Source organism: Numenius arquata, chromosome 11 (genome assembly GCF_964106895.1).
Source record: "Numenius arquata chromosome 11, bNumArq3.hap1.1, whole genome shotgun sequence".
Classification (NCBI taxonomy): Eukaryota; Metazoa; Chordata; class Aves; order Charadriiformes; family Scolopacidae; genus Numenius; species Numenius arquata.
Genome location: NC_133586.1, coordinates 16144935 through 16164192, shown reverse-complemented (window position 1 = coordinate 16164192; position 19258 = coordinate 16144935). Strand labels below are relative to the sequence as shown.

The 19258-nt window shown below is 40.5% G+C and overlaps 1 protein-coding gene across 1 annotated transcript in view; it reads left to right on the top strand.

The window, feature by feature from the left end:
• The window catches only part of MYO1E (myosin IE), a 57364-nt gene that overhangs the window by 36759 nt on the left and 1347 nt on the right, over window positions 1-19258 (top strand). Inside the window, exons 20-27 of the mRNA XM_074156001.1 lie at window positions 2510-2624; window positions 3303-3472; window positions 3929-4074; window positions 7663-7809; window positions 9404-9561; window positions 10387-10479; window positions 13279-13483; window positions 18866-19035. Coding sequence (XP_074012102.1) covers window positions 2510-2624; window positions 3303-3472; window positions 3929-4074; window positions 7663-7809; window positions 9404-9561; window positions 10387-10479; window positions 13279-13483; window positions 18866-19035 — 1204 coding nt within the window. The remainder of the gene's footprint in view (window positions 1-2509; window positions 2625-3302; window positions 3473-3928; window positions 4075-7662; window positions 7810-9403; window positions 9562-10386; window positions 10480-13278; window positions 13484-18865; window positions 19036-19258) is intronic.

The following is a 19258-nucleotide window of genomic DNA, read 5'->3' as shown; positions in this document are numbered from 1 at the left end:
TGTGAAATTATTTTGTGTCCATGCTGTTCATTTCAGTTAGTTACAAACCAAGTACAATCTCAGTTGGGGAGATAACAAAAAAATTAAGGGGAGAAACCAAAATAATTTGTGTGTGATGGCTGTTTTCTTGACATTATGCTACTTTATGGATAAATCAATCCAAAATTTTAGAGTATTTTTGTTTTCAGTTTTATGTAATAAATCATACAAGGAACTATCTTCCTTTCCTGGCTACTGAAATACCCTAAGCTTGGTATATTTGCCCCTTATAAGAGCACAGATTTTCAGCAGCCATATCTTCACAAATGGGGTAGGTCTTATTCCTGTTTTTTTCAAAGAAATGAAATCATTTGCTGGTGCCTGTCTTCTGTTTAATAGCCAAGCGGCAAGTGCTCACATAGGATTGATGGATCCAGTTCCCCTTCACTCTGAAGTGGCACCAAAATGTTAATATTCTGTACCCCAACATTACACGTTACTAGGTTGTTTCCAAGAGGAACAAATTGTTTCCCAATGGATGCATCTTCCCATTCTAATGCATTTTTTTTAACACTAAGTCCTGGTTGCATGTACGTGCCATTCAATGGCATGTCTGTGAGTTTTACTGATTGGCAGTTCTGCAGGTTAAGACATGAGGTTAATTGGAAATAGTAAAACGTTTCTGGGTTGCATTTTGGTTTTAATTTAAATTAATGCTTTCAATTACTGTATACATTTTCTTTAAAAAATTATTTTTTGAAGAACCATGAAATCTATATTTAAACAAGTGCTAAAAATAGTCTGGGCCTTTTTCAAGTTGAAAAGCTTTCTATCAGCTGAATATTCTTAAGCTCAGTGTGTATCTTTTAGATCAGAGACAATCCTCTCTCATGTTACTGAAGTATTGGCTAGGGTTATATTACCTTTGAGAAAAATACTCTTTTAGATGATAAATATAAATTTTTCTTTCTACCAAGGAGAGTACCTGTTGTGGTTAAGTGTGGGGGGAGGTTTTATAATACTTATTTTAGGAAAGAATTTATGCAGGTTTTTTTTTTATACTTATGAAACATATTTTAACTCAGTTTTTTCATTGAGTTTCCTTAATTGTGACTTTCAACTGAAGGTGATAGACTATTTTGCATTGAGATTTTGCAATTAGCATTATTGTTAAAGAAATAAATGGTGATTGTTGACGAGAGAAAACATGAATATCGTTCCTATAACCTGAATTGCACAAAGGTTTGATCTTGCTCCTGCTGAAGCTGAGGAAGTTTTTGCATTGGGAGCATTCATGCCTGTAGCTGAAACCCTATCTAGTGCTTGGGTGTTTGTGAAGAGGTTCTTTTTTTTTTTTTAACAAGTTTGCTGTAGATGGAGAGTTGCCAACTGTGAAATAAGGTTTTATGGGTGGCAGAAAGGAGGGTTCGTTATTTACATTTCCATCAAACACCTGAATAAATAACTCCATACAAGAGCAAGTGAGGTTCCGTGGAAATGGTTTGCACTAGATCAAGTTTCATTTTTAAGATCAATATGAACAACAGTATTTTTCTAGATTTGCATGTTTTAGGGCAGCAAATTAAAAAAAAAAAAAAAGATCCTAAAGACCAGGTTTGCTTCTTGATATACCTATTTTTACTAAATTTTATCTCTTTTGAAAGCTAGAAGTCCTTATGAATATTTCACACATAGTAGAGGGAAATAATAAGCAACAATCACATCAGTGACTGATTTAGTACTGCAATTGTTAGCTCGTGCTGCTGATGAGACAAGAAAACATTTAACTAAACTTAAAGTATGTAAAAGGCTATAGTGAAATATGCTGTATCCTACAATAATCATAAAGTTGTTCTAATGCATTAAATCTACATATATTTTAGTGAGACCTGGGAAATGCTCAAAAAAGTGGATGCACCGTCCATTTCTGTTTTGAAAAATGGTAGTTTCCTCTTGAATTCTGACAACATTTTAGGCTCAAAAATCACACTATGTCATACTGAAATACAGGATCATAGTTGTAAACCCTGCAGCCAGCTGACAAACTTCACTGCTGGGAAAGAACGGAGCCAATGGACACGAGAGTACACAATTCAGACAGGGAAGAAAGTTGCATGTGAATACAGCACATTATGTTGCACATTGCACAGATGCCCATAGGCATGGTAGCATTCTGACAAGAGAAAAGTGAATTTTGGAGCATGTAAAGATGGAGGCTGGCTGGATGTCCAGTGGAGAACCTTGAGTTGCACCAGTAGAATATTTCAGGGAGAATCCATATTCATCCTCCTTCATCACTGGGTATTAAGATTAATGGGTAGACTGGTAAGAGCCAGAACCACTCAAGCATCAGATTTCTTCCAGAAAACTTCACCGTAACATTCTGATCTCAGATCACGTAGTTGTGGTTAGAGGCATCAGCTTGGATCTACAGTGAAACACACTGGAAAGTTGTTGAAAGTAAAATACGGGATTTTTCTTGAACTTTTCACGTAGGATGTTTGACCCACCCTACTGTCTCTTTGTACAGCTATTTTTGTTAGAAGAGATGAGAGAGAGGAAGTATGATGGATATGCCAGGGCCATCCAGAAGGCATGGAGGAAGTATGCGGCCAGGAAAAAATATGTACAGATGAGAGAAGAAGGTAGGTCGGAACTTCTGAAGACACATATTTCACACATGGTTCCAGGAACAGAGAGATGAAGGAAATACCTCCCTCTCTAGAGCAAACCATTACATTGCAGTTGACTGTCTAGGAACAATTACAAATTGTTGGACCCCTAAGGTACCACTGATGAGGTTGGCTGCTCTGCATGCATGGATTTCTTGGCCTACCCAATGTTTTGCTCTCAAAACAAAGCCAGACCGAGTAGGACAGAGACCAGGGATGTTCCAGGGGAAGTGAAAAAGGAAAAGCTTCCTACAGTTGTACAGGACCTAGATGGTCTGTAGATGACATTAATCCAAGGACTGTAATACTTAGTTGTGTGTATGACCTGGGTTATGTGAATGAACAACATTCTGGAGTTGGAAGAGCTAAATTTCAGCTATGAGTGAGAAATCCCTTACTTCCGGAAGCGCTCCCGATTCATCAGAGCTGCTGAGCTTGCCATCAGTGCATTTCATTAGGAATGGATTTAATAATCACACAGATCCTTATAAAGGATTGGTAGCAGCACTTCACTATTTTTTGTGTATTATAAACAATTTGGTTATCACTTCTTCCCAAAAAAGTTCTGCTTGAAACAGTTGGCTCTTTCAGATCATGCGTTTAGAAAATTCAGTAAATACTACTAACCAATGTTTATTTTTGGTATTTAAGCATCAGATCTATTACTGAACAAGAAAGAGAGACGACGGAACAGCATTAACAGAAATTTTGTGGGAGATTACATAGGCATGGAGGACCATCCAGAACTACGCCAGTTTGTGGGCAAACGGGAGAAGATTGATTTTGCAGACACTGTAACTAAATATGACAGACGGTTTAAGGTAGGTTTAAGAGCAACGTCCAGTAATGATTAGTTAGGGAGTTACAGATGTCTTAACTACCCTTTAACAGAAACCCCCACCATGTTAGCTTCTGTCTAGGATACCAGCTGGGAGAAAGTGTCTTTGACCTAAAGACACATAGGGACGCAGTTACACCCTTGTGATTGGAACACTGCCACTGTCAAACCTGTTGTCCCAGGATGAAGGCTTTATGGGATTTGCTGGGGAGAAAGCTACATTACTTGGGAAGTGGGGAACAAAGCTACTTTCCTGACCTGTGCAATCTGACTCGGAGGTCATGTGATTAATCACATCAGTGTTTGGGTTTTTTTTTACTTGAACCAAAGACAGTATTTCCCCAAATCATAATACATTGTATATATTTGGAACAGCATCACAACATTAGTGCATTGATCTCCGCATAGCTATGTATTTTCAAACAATTTTATGTTTCAGAGTGTGAAGCGAGATCTTGTCCTCACTCCGAAGTGCATATACCTGATTGGGCGTGAGAAGATAAAGCAGGGTCCAGAGAAAGGCCAAGTGAAGGAAGTCTTAAAGCGAAGGATGGAAGTGGAGAGAATTCTTTCCGTTTCTCTAAGGTCAGTACCTTGAAAATATCTTTCCACTGACAGAAATTTGTATAGGACGGGGGAAAATAATTTGGTTGATGAAGGCTGAATTTCTTAAGCTGTATTAGCTGAATCTTGTAAACAAAGCTGAAGCCTTATTTTCACTCCCAGCCCTACTAAGTGTGTTGTAGCAATAGATGTTTATGTTTATAGCCAACACACAAACATTTTCTGACTAGTTGTTAAAATGTGTCGCTCACACTGGGTCTCATCTATCTGGTGTGTCCCCAAGATGTATTCTGCGAAGCATATATTCACCATACAGGTTCTAGTAAGTTTTGGCTCAAGCTTGTATCCCAGAAATAATTCTTATTTACAGAAGTACACCTTGTACACGACCACTGCTTCCTAAAGGGGTGTTCTTTCTCTGGTGAGCTTCTAAAACCTTTATTTCTAGTTGGATTTCACATCACTTCTGGTGACAGAATGCTACCAGTCCCAGATTGCAGGAGATACCTGAACTGTCCACACAGAGCTGTCCCAGTCTGGCCTGTGTGCTGTGCAGACCTCGAACAGATTGCACCGGCCTCTTGAACTGGGCCAATGCATTCCAAAGGCAGAATCACAGCGAGTCAGCTAAAACTACGGCTCCCTGCCAAGTTGGTGAAAGCTGTTACACTCCTCTCACATGTAAATAACAGTTCCACAGAGCCTTCCAAAGCAAAACCAAATGGGCCTAGTTCAGAGGGAACACGTATGGAACATTATGTCCAATATTTTTTTGAACTTAGTTTATTGATTTTATTTTGTTGTAAAAAACCATTGTGTTTTGTATATGCTAAAAGTAGATTCAGAATCACAAGCTATCAAACTGTCCGGGTATTCTTCCAAAACAAAAAAAAACATATGGGGGCACTAAGGCTTTTTCTTGTTACCATGTTAGAATGGCCCGAGCTCAAAATGGGTCTTAATCAAGGGAAGTCTTAACTCTTTATTGAAGCGGCTTAGTGGTAAAACAACACTCTGCCTGCTGTAAGAGGCTGTAAAAGGTACTGCTTCTCTCAAATCTGAAACAATCTTGTCTCAGTGACAAGAGTTAGCTAAATATTACATTTAACAGACTTCAATTAAAGGTTTCACTCTAGTTTTATTATTTAGTACGTGTATTACCCAGTATGTAATTTTGGGGGGAGAAAACCCAACAAGAAACCCCAATACAGTTTTTTCAGGCGTCAGGCTTAAAGCAAAAATTGTATTAGGTCTAGCTTGTATTCTGTCATGTATTTTCAAAACTCCAGTCCCTATAAGTTTAAATTTTCTACACCTCTAAGATAATTGATTTCTCACTGGTTTTGAAGTGAATCTCAAACATCTGCACTGGAAGAAAGTAATTGCAATAACATTCTTCATGAGCTTATCTAGAATGAATTTAGCTCTATTGTGTATTGCAGCCTCAAAGTTTTATAAGTTTCAGGTCTTATTTGTACTATTTTTTGTGCAATACTAAATTTTAGCTAAATCCATACAAAATGAAATATATTTTAAATGGAAGGGGGAGAGAGGAGAACTGGGTTCTTGCATTGCTATCTAAACATTATCTCTCAAGAAACCCACATGCAATATATTGATGTAAGCTTGTATCAATACACTTCTACACAATAAAGGCAGAATAATCAGCACTATTAATATGTATTAACAGCAATTAACACTACATAGCAATTTAAATTACTAAAGGAGTTGTAATTTAAAGTGCAAATGCCCAACTTCAAATTTGTTCAGGGTACTGAGAATGATAACTCATGCTCATGGAAATGTTTTTGTGTTTTTAGTAATAATAAATAACTGAACTTTATAATTCATCTGATAAGGAGTGACAGGACATCCTAACAGTGTTGTGAAATCAGACTCTTTGCCAAATCAGCAGAAATAGTATCAGTGACGGGAGAGTATTTACTGCAGGTCTGGGGCTTTTCTTACACAGCTTTGCTGAGGCTCTAGATTTGCTTGGTGATAGGAAAGGAGCTCATGCTCTTCCTCTGTTTTTATAGATTTCTTATGGCTGTTTTGAATACTAATTAGGTAAGGCTGTAGCTTCATACACCCTTTTCCAAGCTATGGGAAAGATATCAGAATTTGTAAGAGGATCATGGGGTGCACAGGTGGTAGGTAGACTTTTAGAAAAACAGGCAGCGATACAGCTCATCCTTTACCTAACATTTCAAGTGGGATCGAATTGTATTTTCATACCTGACAGTCAAGAGCACCTCTAGCAGCACTAAGAAGCTATTTTTAATTCTGTATAAAAAGGTACTCACAGTCTGTAGAGGAGTCGTAGCCTTCAGTAACCAGATGAAAAGCAGGGGTCAGAAAGGTAGGCCTGCTCCCCCCTTACAGATTTATAGAGTCAGCAATCGGGCAAACCAGCTGGGGGAGGAAAAGGGATGAGCATGCTCGAAGTGGAAAGCTGTTGACTGCTAGGTAATTAGGATCAGAAACAGTGATGAGGGCAAATAGACCTCATTTTGTCTCTGATAGAAGGTGGAGGCTTTTTCTTCGAGTTCCTTATGTGCTGTAATTAATTAATTTACTTTTGGAGTTACTCTGAAATGTTGCAGCAATACATACATACATTTAGGTGAGATACCGGCACCTTTGTGTCATGTATTGCTATGCAAATCATTGAAAGAAGCCATTTCTTAGTGTGTAACTTCGGCTTGCCCTTCACCTGCCTGGTCTTCCACAGCCTTAACCACTGCAATGCAGATGTTCACACTTCTGAGTTACATACACCGTTTTTCAGAAAAAACTGTGACAACTCCTAATGAATGTTAATTCTAAATCCAGCAGGATTTGAAAGGCCCATTTCTCCAGAGAGAAATGCAAACTGAGAGTGCCCTTTTCACTTAGTAGGTGATATCTAATGTATTGAAATAAATTGCTGTTATAAAATAGTATTTCCTGATATTGATAATAGCAGCAGAAGATTGGCCAAAAACATTGAAAGAAGAGCAGAGAAGCTTTGGCTTCAGACTCCCTACAGCAGACTGAATAACCATGAAAAGGAGCCACACGTTTTCTGCCAGAAATACTTAATATCTAACTAATGCTCCTTCCTTTACTGGCTGTACTCCATTTTGTGAAGTGTCATGCTGGTGATGTGATAATTGTTTTGTGATAAGGTTAAACGATTCTCAGCTCTGCACAGTTGTCAAAAGTCCTGTGCTGTCTCTTCTCCCAGCCACACGTTTTCCTGCCATAGCTAGCACCCAGGTGGCTGCAGGGGATATGGATGAGACACTAAAAAGTAAGGGAAGCAGAAAATTAATCTAGCAGGGGAGAGCAGGGGGTGGATTCTAGCACAAGGCAAGGAACAGAACTGTAGTGAATAAAAAGGGTGTCCTGTGTCTCAAAAAGGATTGTTTCAGATATTCCACTATCAACTCCTGAAAAAAACTCCAAACCTGTTCTCAGAAAACAAAACTATGTAATTAAAGCTGCTTGGACTTTCTTATGTTTTTAAAAATTAACCATGAGTACTCTGCAAATGTCATTGTAATGCTGGCTGTATTTGCTGATGAAATTTTAATCTGAACGGTATATGCTCTGATTTCTTTTCAGCACGATGCAGGATGACATTTTCATTCTACACGAGCAGGAATATGATAGTTTGCTTGAATCAGTCTTCAAAACTGAGTTTTTAAGCCTCTTATCAAAACGATACGAAGAGAAAACCCAAAGAAAACTACCTCTGAAATTTAGCAATACGTGAGTTTTCTTCAATGGGCTTTTACGAATAAATAATCATTGTTCTTGCTGTCAAGGCAAGTGAGTGAGTGCTAATTGTTGAGCTCCTGACACTATGCTTTGTTTTAAAATACTAAGAGTAAAATACTAAGAGGCAGCACAGTGTAAAAATCTTTATGTGTAAGGAGACCAGACTTTCTGATTAGCTCATCAGAGTAATAAGTTAGGATTGTACCTGGGCCATCAGCCACTTTCCCCTGTCTGTGTGCATAAGAGAGCTGCCTTCATTCTACTGAACACGAGGCTCAAGGGTCTGCAGCTTTGTGCTACAGAGCTGCTCTGTCCCCACAGCAAGGGCCCGGCCAGTCACGGCACAATTCACATGCTCGTGCAAGCCTTCATCCCTGTGCAGGCTGCTGCTTCCTGTTGGGAGAAGGGAGCGTCCTCTTCCAGCTCCTTAACCTTGACAGAGGAGTGGAAACATCACGATGAAGAGTTTGAAAGACAATTCTGGAGACAAAATGTAACAATCTGAAATTCTGAAGTTTGCTGTGGGGACAGAGGACTGCAGGGTGAGAGATCATTCTGAAGGAGCCTCATGAAGTAAATGATATTGGGAACATTTTTTAGAAACAAGCCTGTAGAGCTACAGAATGTTTGATGTGGATTTTAGCTGTAAGGACATGCTGGAAACTATCCCAACAAACATGTGCTTTTGTTAATACTCCAACCCATTAAGCAGATTAGCCTCAGCAGGCCTTGGATTTGTATGTTTATTTTATTTCCATTAGAAAAGTGGAAGAATTATAAAAGGTAACAGGAGATTATTATTTTAGTTTGGAAAGGGCATAGGAGGACAATTGAAGTGTGCAACATTCCTGTAGTGTATACTCCTATAGGCTAGGAATCCAGAGCCAGTACCAGGAGTACATTTTTTGTTCATATAAGATGTAATGTATTGTACTTCTGGGGTCTCGCCCAAAGCCAAACCATAACTTCCTTAGCTCATAGCTGTTTACAGTTCAGAGCAGATGGAGAGTGTGGAAATGCTGGGAAAGAATATGTATGTGTGTGTGTGTGGAAAGACTGAAGTTTATGTATGCAAAAATGTTTACTCCTAGAACATGCACAAGGCCCACTCCTAAAGCATACATTGGCATACACATGCCAATGTAAATACATATATATACATCTAATGTATATATACATCTAATGGTATATAGAGAAGAATGTTTAGGAACAGACCTCTCTAGCTTGCTCCATTCCGCTGCGGAGGCAGTGATATTTGATGGCAGACACATCTCTTACTCACACCTTTGCACGTGTTTCCTCAAAGCTCATCGCGCTCTCCATCCTCTTCAGGGCATCTTAAACTTCCTTTGAGTAGCTCTACCAGGAAAGTTAAAACATCAATTAAGAAGAACATTTTTAAAAGCATGAGAAAGAGATTTAATTAGGTGGTTTGTGTCAGCTAAGTCACTCAGGGAATACAGATTCTCAGTCTAAGCTTTTTATTCTTCTATTTCTAAGTTATCTGCTACCAAGTGATATTGTCCTAAATCGACATAGAAGTGCTTTCTGGTTTTTTATTCATGTGCTTGTGTGCTTATATTAGACTTGAAGTGAAGCTGAAAAAGGAGAGCTGGGGGCCCTGGAGCAGTAGCGGTTCTCGACAAGTGCAATTTATGCAAGGCCAGGGAGATATAGCCATTCTCAAGCCAAGTAATAAAGTGCTGCAGATCAGCATTGGACCAGGGCTACCAAAGAACTCTCGTAAGTATGAATTTCCTTCAGAAATTAGAGAACGTTTTAGAAATTTAGAGAATGGTTGACTCTTTCTCTCCATGCTTGCCTCTACCCTCAGCATGTTCTTTATTATTTCTCTGTAAAACTTGAAAGAAGATCCAACGTATAGATTGTAATAATACAGCAGAATTCCCTGCTGCTCTACAGTCATGCTGGAATTTTGTTACTTTCACTATATGCCAACTGTTTCTGAAATGTTGAAACTCTGCCCTGTGGCAAAAGAATTGTGGGGATTTAATCCTGTGACATAGTACAAATGACACAATTAGCCAAGCATTTTGGGGAAGAGCTCTGCTCTGAGCTCCTGCAGTTCCTACAGCCTTGCTGCTGCTGAAGGGTCTCATCAGGACTGTACAGATTGTGATATGAGTAAAGGTAACCAAAGATTGAGCTGCAAATACACCAGCCTCTCAGGTTTCGTGTCCTACCCTTTTTTCATACTAATTGCTCATCAGAAGCGGTACAGTCAAAAGAACTGCTGTGCTAGCTGTCCGTGGTTTATAATTAAGTTCATAAAGCTAACAGTCTTTGGGGCCTCGTTTACTGTAGTATTGAGACAGCTTTACTTTATATCCTGTGGCTGAACTGGATCATAAAAGGGAGACTATGCTTAATTCATCCTTGTTGCACCCAAAGCTTTAGCACAAGCTGGGCAGCACTGTAGAATTCAGATTCATTATTCCTGAAGATTGACTCTTTCTGATCACATAGAGTAGGGCTTTGGCAGCCAGAAGGACTTCCCTAGTTAATATAATTGTGAAAGGGTAACAAAATATTGCTGGTTTCTTTTAGGTCCTACTAGACGGAACGTTACCCAAAGTAGAGGGTATTCCAACAGGTCTCAGAGTCAGACCTACCCTATGAGAGCCGCACCGCCACCTCCTGGTAAGTCCCCTTAGCCTTGGGCAAAAACAAAATTACACATTCAGGCTTTTGCTTTACTTTTGTCATGTGCTAATTTTTACCCATTAAAAAATCATAGTAAAGGTTTAAAATCCTCTTTAAAAGATCCTGTCCGGAAAACATACATTGTAGGCATTTTCTGAAGTGTATTGTTGGAGTCTGCAGACAATCAAACTGGTATTGCACCAGAGATATCCTGATTGTCATGGATGCCGGCGTATTCAGCCACTTGGTTTAAGACAGTGAATCTAAAACTAACCCGGTAACCTTCTCCACGTTCCTTTCGAGGGTAAAAGCTGTGCACTGACGAAGCCATAGACAATACTTTGCAGTAAAACTGCTTTCCCTGCCAATAAACAATAGAATACAATTTATGTCTCGTTGTCCTGCCCTGTTAGGTAGCAACTTTTGTGGATGCTGAATGCTGAGACCTATCAGCTGTGCCAGTAAGCAGCACGGCTTTTTCTGCATGGGATTGATGTCATTAGGGTGTTTCACTTCTGCCCTTGAGAGATACGGTTAATTTAGCCTGTGAACTCAGAGGGGAGAACAATAGTCCATTGACCCAACAGTTCCCAAGTGTTTTTTTTTAGCTTATACTCCCAGAGTACTTTTTTTATTTTTAAACAAAAGGTTCTCTTTCAGTCAGCTGCTATTTATTGAGAAGCACAATCCTAATGGTGTAAGCTGGGTGTGCAACCAGTCTTGGTCCCCGAATTAACTAGACAATTCCCAACCCTAGTAAAACCTCATAGCTGTATGAGTCAAACTGAGAGGGCAAGAACTGCTTGTAGTACAGTGGGAGATGAGCATAGTTAAAGGAGCTAACCCGGCTGCAAACACAGATAGTAAATATTCATACAGGATGAGTTAAAGCAAGGAAAGTCTGTTTTAGTATTGTCAAAAACTCTTTCAGCAGTTTCATAGCTATTGGTTGGAGAAGTCCTGTGGCTACAGACCAAGCCCAAACTTACCTCATGCAGGTAGTTTGGATGTAAACGTGCATTCAAGTCCAAGGCAGCAGCGCCCATATGGATGCCCATACCTGCAGTATGGCCTTCTGTAACCATAGATCTCCAGTGCTTACGACAGCTCCTCACCATAGCAACAGGGAGCCCTAATTAGAAGAGCCTGCCTCTGTGTGCAGCAAGACACGGGGCTAACGGGCTCCATGGCATTGATGTCATCAGGGTGTTCCACCTCTGCCCTACAGGGGAAAAAAAAATTTAGGCTGTAAAGTCCGAGGAGAGAACAATATTCCATTGACCCACCATTTCCCATGTGTTCAACTGTGGAGTTGGACTAGATGTTTGTGAACCAGTGAAACCACACTGTAGTGTCCAGGCAGGATAAATCTAACTACTGAAGTTAAATGACCCTTATGCGTTAGGGTATCATGTTTAAAACGTGAGTAGAAGTCTTTCATACAGACTTCAAATCAATTACCGTAACGTGTTTTGGGTGTCAGTTGGGTTTGGTTTTTAAGTCAAACTCCTTTGTAAAGTAGCCGACTATAGCTGGAAAAATAAGATTGAAGACAGCTGTTACAAAAGACTCCTTTCACAGAGTCAGAGGCAATTGCATGATTTGGGCACATTCTTCCTTGAAAGTCACAAACAATTCTCTCCATCCTGTGCTCCCAATGTGGGGAAGTGACGCTGTGGGCCATCGTGCTTGATCATCTGAAATGTATTCTGCTATTTTTACATCTGTTTTGAAATTAATGGTCCAGTAGCTGAACAGACTGTAATGTATATGTTCAGAATAAAGCAAAGCTTTATTTATATAACCATAACGTACGTGCCATACTAGCTTGGGTCCCAGAGTGAGTCTTACATGAGTTTATGACAACTTAAAGTCTGCCAGAGTAGCAAGAGACTATCAGAAGGAAAGACCAGCTGCCGAATGCAGTAAGGTTTTTCCAAGTGTCCTGATTATGAATTCTCCTCTCTGCACAGCTATTCATTCTGCTAATTTTCAACAGTTGTAATCACAAGGGAAAAAGGAGAGGATCACCCGTAGCATTAACTGATCTGATTTTTAATATAAGCATAGCTCCCATCTTATTCAGTGGGGGTTTTAGAAATGTGAAGCACGCAGAACTGAGCTCCTCAGACCTGCAAGTAGCTCAGACATGCGTGGGTTTGTTTTAAGTTCAAGTTAGGGGCATAATTATTTAAAGGTATTTACCCTTGTCATCACCTAGAAAATTCAAACTTCTTTTGAGCTGTCAAAGTAGCAGGAAGGCTTTTTTTTTTTTTTTTTTAAATCCAAATTGACAAGAAAGCCCCACCTTGCTTTTTAAAATAGACAAATATTTATAGCAACTTAAAAAACAGTCTACCCAGTATTCAGGTAGCTGGATGGAGTTTGTACTTTAAAAGAAAAAGCAATTCTAGCTAGCTTCAGATCAACCCTTATCTGCATAAAATTTTATGCAGTGTTTTAAATAGAGGTGTGGTGGTTACATGCCAGGTACCATTAATAAGGTTGAATTCAGCTGAGAGTTAATCCTCTTGCTTGCTTGTAACATTCAAGGCACATAGCTCAAACTTGAGCACAAGTCCATGAAGATGTGAATGCAAAACAGATCGCCAGCATACCTGAAACTGTGTCTATATTGAACTTTTAAGTTTTCAACGGTAGTTTCTTTACAAGTTCCTTGGTAGCTGAGTCTTGCTGACAGCTGAATCTGACAGCTGAGCCATCAGCACAAGGAAAAGGTTAGCTTTATTGAGCTGTCGTTTAGACTGGATGTGTTCACATTTTATTTACTTCTAGGTCAGCAGCAAAATGGAGTAATCAATCCCCCAGAGTTTGTACCACTTCCCCATGGCCCAGGAAATCAACGTGCCAGTCAGAAGAACCTGTATACAAATATGACACGACCAACTTTACCACGGCAGCTGTCAGGAGGATCAGGCAAGATTTCACAGCAACCAGAAAGCTTGGATTTCCTGAAAGTACCTGACCAAGGAGCAGCCGGGTAAGATTTTACATTAAATCTGGAAAAAAAGTGTTGATTTTCATAAATAGCTTCACATACTCAAACTGATCATGACTGATAAACTTATATTGTGTACCTAGATAATCAGATTGTGCTGTACTCAAAGGTATCATCGTCTTCCATAGCATTTAAAAACACATATTCCATTACAGGCCTATAGGAATGAAGGCGAACCACTTCTAGTGTAGTATCTTAAATTTGCGTGGTACCTTCTGCTGAATGATATGAAGACACTTGGCAGAGTTTAACTAGGCCATCTCTCCCTCCTGGTTTACAGATGCTAAACAGTAGATGGTATGTTATGGCAGCCACCATGCCCAGAAACACTGGCTAATGGTCCTTTTGTTTCAGCTTTGACTCCCAACTCAGATACCAGACTTACACGTCTTTTTAGGAGGAAGGCTTGGCAGCGTCATATTCAAGATCATTTCAGCATCATTTGGACTTCTAAGCTGCAGCCTTCCAGAACATGTTACTATGACAATCCTACAAGATTTGGGGGTGGGCGGGTCTTAGCATTGTAGTTAGGTATTTCCCAACAGCCAAGACTAAAAAGCATCAAAACAATCACCAGAATCAGCAGAAAGACGGAACCAAGAAATCAGGGTAGGGGGAAGCAGGACAATTTTTCTTAACTCTGAAACCAGCTGCTCCAGATATTGACTGAAAATTCAGAAACAGGGAAAACCTGATTTGTGGAAATCATGAAGACAGAAGTCTCCTGTCAAATATATATGGGCCTTAAGTGCTCCAGAATGTTAAAGGCCTTAGAAATTTTTTCAATGTTTTTCAATGGCTGAACACTTTCTTCTTTAACTCACCCTTTATATTCCACTCTCTTGTAGAATATTAGTGGAGCTTTACTATAGTGGGAAGTTGAGTGCCAACAAGGAAAGTTACGTGAGCAGATAGGACACAATTCTACATTCCACAGCTCTTCAAGTAAACATACAGGATAAGTACCTCCTTGTTAAATAGGAAAGCCCTGTGTATGTTGAACAAGCCATCATTCTTATATCTGTACAAATAACATTGAGGGAAAAAACAAGAGGAAATGTAGACTTTTCCTGCTGAGAACTCTGTATTTTCAGGTTTTTAGTAACTTATAGTTCAGTGTCATCCTCAGCTTCTCTGCCTCCAAATGCCCTCTGTCTTTCCCTCCCGTTACTCCCCCTGCAGTGCGATAGCAGCTGTCACCCAGCCTCCGGCAGACAGCACTCAGCTTTATGTTGCACCAGTGCCCTGACTGACTCAGTGCAGAGTCTGAGCCGTCACTTACCACAACAGCTAGAGCACCAGATATCCCCTGAAGGGGATGTAAAAGTTTGAAGTAAAACCAGACACTCTGCTGTAGTAAGAATTTTTCCCAAGGAAGTGTCCAAGCATTTCAAAATCTCCCACGATCCCATTCTTATATTGCATTCTTCCACCCTTATCACACATTGCCCACGGTAGTAATGCAGCAGAGACATACCACAGTCGAGGATTTTTGTCGTTGCTCACTAATACTTAAACACTCACAATAGTTTTACACTGAGCTATCACTTGTGACCCAAGCTGCCAGGCCTGACAGCAAATCATTTTGCCAAATATGGAAGAACTTGCACTTGGGGTAATCTGGGAGAAATCAAGATTAATTCAAACTTCCACCAAGTTTACACCTGACCTTCTGCAGCCCCTTAACATATTTGCCCACAGCCCTGGAATATTCTGAGAGATTAGATGAATGGCTTGGTCCCCTTCTCCAGTGATCCACAAGAATGGGGGTTCTTAGAGGCAGCAAAAATTATTTATTTTTAACCATATCGAGAGCAACTTTTTATACCAACAGACCCTTCCCAGCTGTCAGTCAGTAGACAAGCTGCTTAGCAGGTGTCCTGCACCGAATTCTTCTGTTGGCCTAAGCATCCTTTGTTGTGTATGATGTAACAGGCTACAGTACTGATTTAGCATATTACTTACAATGTTGCTTCTAGTGAGTGTTAGACACCTCATAGAAAACAAATAAACAATCCATAAGTGTTCACAGAATTGACAGATTTTCAGCATCCAAAGAGACCGCAGGGTTCTTAAGCAGGGGCTTTCCAGTGCCCAAACACAGGGTGGAGGCGGGTCAGCCCTCCAGCAAAATCAAGCACGCACAGGGTGTCTTTGCAGCTGTTCTAATGGAAGACTTTTCTCCCCACTGCGCACCAAGTTTTAGCCACAAGATATTGAAAGCATATTTAGAACATTTTTTTGTTTAAGACAGCTCTTCAAATAAGAAAGAAATCAGAAACAATTTCAAAACTGTCAGCACATGCTAATAACACTGTCAGACACATTTCTGTCTTTGTAAACTATTGACTTCCATGCCTGTAAGTGGTGAGAGTCTCTGGTTGCAGATCAACTTACTCTGTTAAAGCTGTTTTGCTAATATTAGACTTCTACTTTGTCTTGAGACTACAGTCCCTGTAACAACAAAGCCCCATAAGCCGTACGGTAAAGCCATTGTGATTTCCATCAGACGCTTGTGACTGACATATGCATTACTGCAAAACGGAGCAGCCACCAAGTACATAACGCGATAGGAACTATCACGTTGGATAAAAAAGATGGGTTGCATCACACCACAGTTCCTAATGCTATGGGTATGCACCGACAGCCCCATCTGTTTCAGTCTGATGAGTTTGCAAGGATGATTTACACATATTAAGGCTTCTGTTATTTAGTTACCATTTTAAATGGCAATTATGATCAATGTAGTTCAGAGGAAGAAAAAAAGACAAACAAAACACACTGTATTAGAATGACGTCTTCACTGTGTGCCCATTGTCACTGGTGACTGGGTGTGCTCAAGAGTGGTAGAAATTCACTCCCCCCCTCCAACCAGCCACAGCAGTAAATGCCACCAGAACAGGCAGGGAACAGGCATCCATCACTCCCCCCTGGATGGACTTTGTGGAAGTCCAGCTTCTCTATAGGAAGCCACAAGTAAGAAAAAAGAGCACTTAGTAACAGAGCTTATGCTTCTGAGGAAAAAGGTAGGGAGGGAAGAGGATGTTGGGGAGTGAGGGTTGTTTGGTTTGGTTTGTTCTTTTGGGTTTGTTGTGGTTTGTTTTTTTCCTTTCAAAGCACCCACAGCTGTAGGCAACATGCAGTAGCAGTAAGGATGCTGCTGTGTAAGGTAAGGGAACATCTAAAAAGGCCCTGGCAAAGTAATTTCTTAGACCTTAACATTCCAATGTATGAGCTGCTGCCTGTCTGGTACACTCCGCAAGTTCACTGAATTGTGTTTCCTAAAATGTAAAATAGTACTTTGGTCAGAAATGGTGGGAAGTGCCCACCCTGAGAGGAGTAGAGTGCAGCCCAATGAGGATAATTTCAAGTGAGCATTGAAACAAGTAGGTAATGATTTGATTTACATCTGTGTGATTTCTGAAAGTGCTGGGCTAGTCTAGGAATTGGAGCATTTTGACGCAGCACGTTCAATGCTTTGTTAACGGTAGTAACACCATATTCTGATCACACAGTCAAAAGACCAATTTGTCATTGCCATAATATGAACACAGCACAGTTCCTGTCCCTGCCAGCAATAACCGTTACTGAGGCAGATTTCAGTAGGTGTTTCCAGGGCCATTTTATAACCCAGTTTCCCAGCAGAAGAGAGATTGCAGCAGTAGCAGCAGTGTCCCTCTGCAAGCACAACTTCTGTGAACAGCTGTTGCACAGACAGATTGAGGACAGTTTCCTCAGGGGGGTGTGTGTGTGTAAAAACCCCAAACCACACGAGCTGGCCGCTGTGGCCTCCATCTCACAGCTGCAGCGGGGCCAGCAAGTGCCCCCCAGCGCCTGGGGTTCTGCCTGTTCTCCCTGGTGAGTACCAGTTCCAGCATCACTGACCTTAAGCTGCTCCAATTCGTTCACCACTACAAAAAACAAACATCCCGGAGTCCTACAGCAGTGATAGGCCAAAGGCAGTATGAACAGAAGTGCCATTTGTAAGACTCTCTGTATTCAGCAGCGGGTTTCAGTGACTGTTCTTTTTCAAAAGGGAAAGCTCTTGTGTTCCCTGTACGCAAGGAGTGAGCTCAAAGAGGTGAATGTAGTATTTCAAAACCACAGCCATTATAGATAGAACTTTTAAGGGTTAGAATTAGGTTTATTTTTAGCAAAGCTGCTGAGAAGGATGCACTGGTGGTACACAGCTTTAATTTCTAGCTATCCCTAACAATCCAGTAAAAGCCAGAGTTTGTCAAAACCACCATGCTCTCACCAGCAAATCATCTCATCTAAGATGTTCTTGTTCTTAGTGGGGTTGTAGAAAAGCTGAGCTACTTTACTAAGGCTTGCTCGGAATTCTTTTATTTCCATACCAAGGTCTCAGTTTCACCATGTATCCTGTCCCAAACAAAGTCAATACATGCTGAACAGGAGACACTCCTGTCTCCCAGTAAATAAATTCAGAACCGAAATGCTGCTAACCCTGAAATGCTGTTAACCCCCACTTCAGAGTTTATGTTCTGGTGCACTTCACTACACAAACTCAGAACTAGACAGAGACATATTGACAAAAATGAAGTCCAGGACTCCACGTAAGTAACTATAAACCTTTTCTGCAAGAGCTGTGTAACATTTTCATGGCATTACATGACATGATCACAGTTCAGTCTCCTTCACATCACTGCAACATTTTTAGTCATTCAGTACATTTATTTATTATTTATTTTGACCTGACATCTAATACCTCTTCTCTCTTCCAGCCTTTATTAGCTGATGAGCTGGCAGAATTTCTTCCCTCTTTCCCCTTCCTAATCTTTGGAGTGGTCACAGCTGTGACAAAGAGTCTGTGCAGCATCTCCCCTGCTGCTTCAGAGTTGACTAGAACAGAACAAGTCCATAGACGGCCCTGGAATCTGAGGCAACTTAAAAGAGACGCAGTCTCTCTTACAGCTTAGTCACAAGAATGGTAAAGTAGAAGCCTGTGAGCTAGAACTTTGTTTTTAATACTGGAAACTAAATCCCTGCTGAAGTTGGGGCACGGGGAGAGACAGACAAAGCTGTGTAGATGCCAAGATATGCATGAACTGCATGTGCACATCTGTTTACGTTCCAGCCTGAGCACTAAGTGTCTTCTCCTGTGCATTTCAACTGCTGTGTGAAATACCTGTTATCCATTTCAGTAGGAAAGAAATGGCAACTCTGTCCCTTTCACAAGGGAGTGTCACCATGCCATTTTTAATTGTTGTGACATTTAAAGAGAATCCTTTTTCCCTTGTTCTGTGATACTCTTTAGAATCGATTCGTTAGGACAGAGGGGTTGATAAAGCTTGGGTACAATTCATAAGCATTGAAGCACATTGACATTTTTTCTCCCATTAGTGTTCGCAGGCAGACAACAAACCGACCCCCACCAGCCGGAGGAAGGCCTAAACCACAGCCCAAACCTAAGCCTCAGGTCCCGCAGTGCAGGGCACTGTATGCATACGATGCTCAGGACACAGATGAACTCAGCTTTAATGCCAACGATGTGATTGATATAATTAAAGAAGGTATGTAGAGATCAAAGGTTTTGTTACTTAAGTACTAATCTTGCAGGTACACTGTCCTAAGTAAGTGAAGACATTTCATTTTCAGCCATCCCACTGCTATCTTCCCTGATTAGGCTTGCAAATTTCTATGATAGCTCGAGAAGCAGAGATCTCTGACCCACACCAATCAAACCTGTTCACCTTCAAAGCATCAGACAGATCAACGACTAAGTGTCACTTAGTA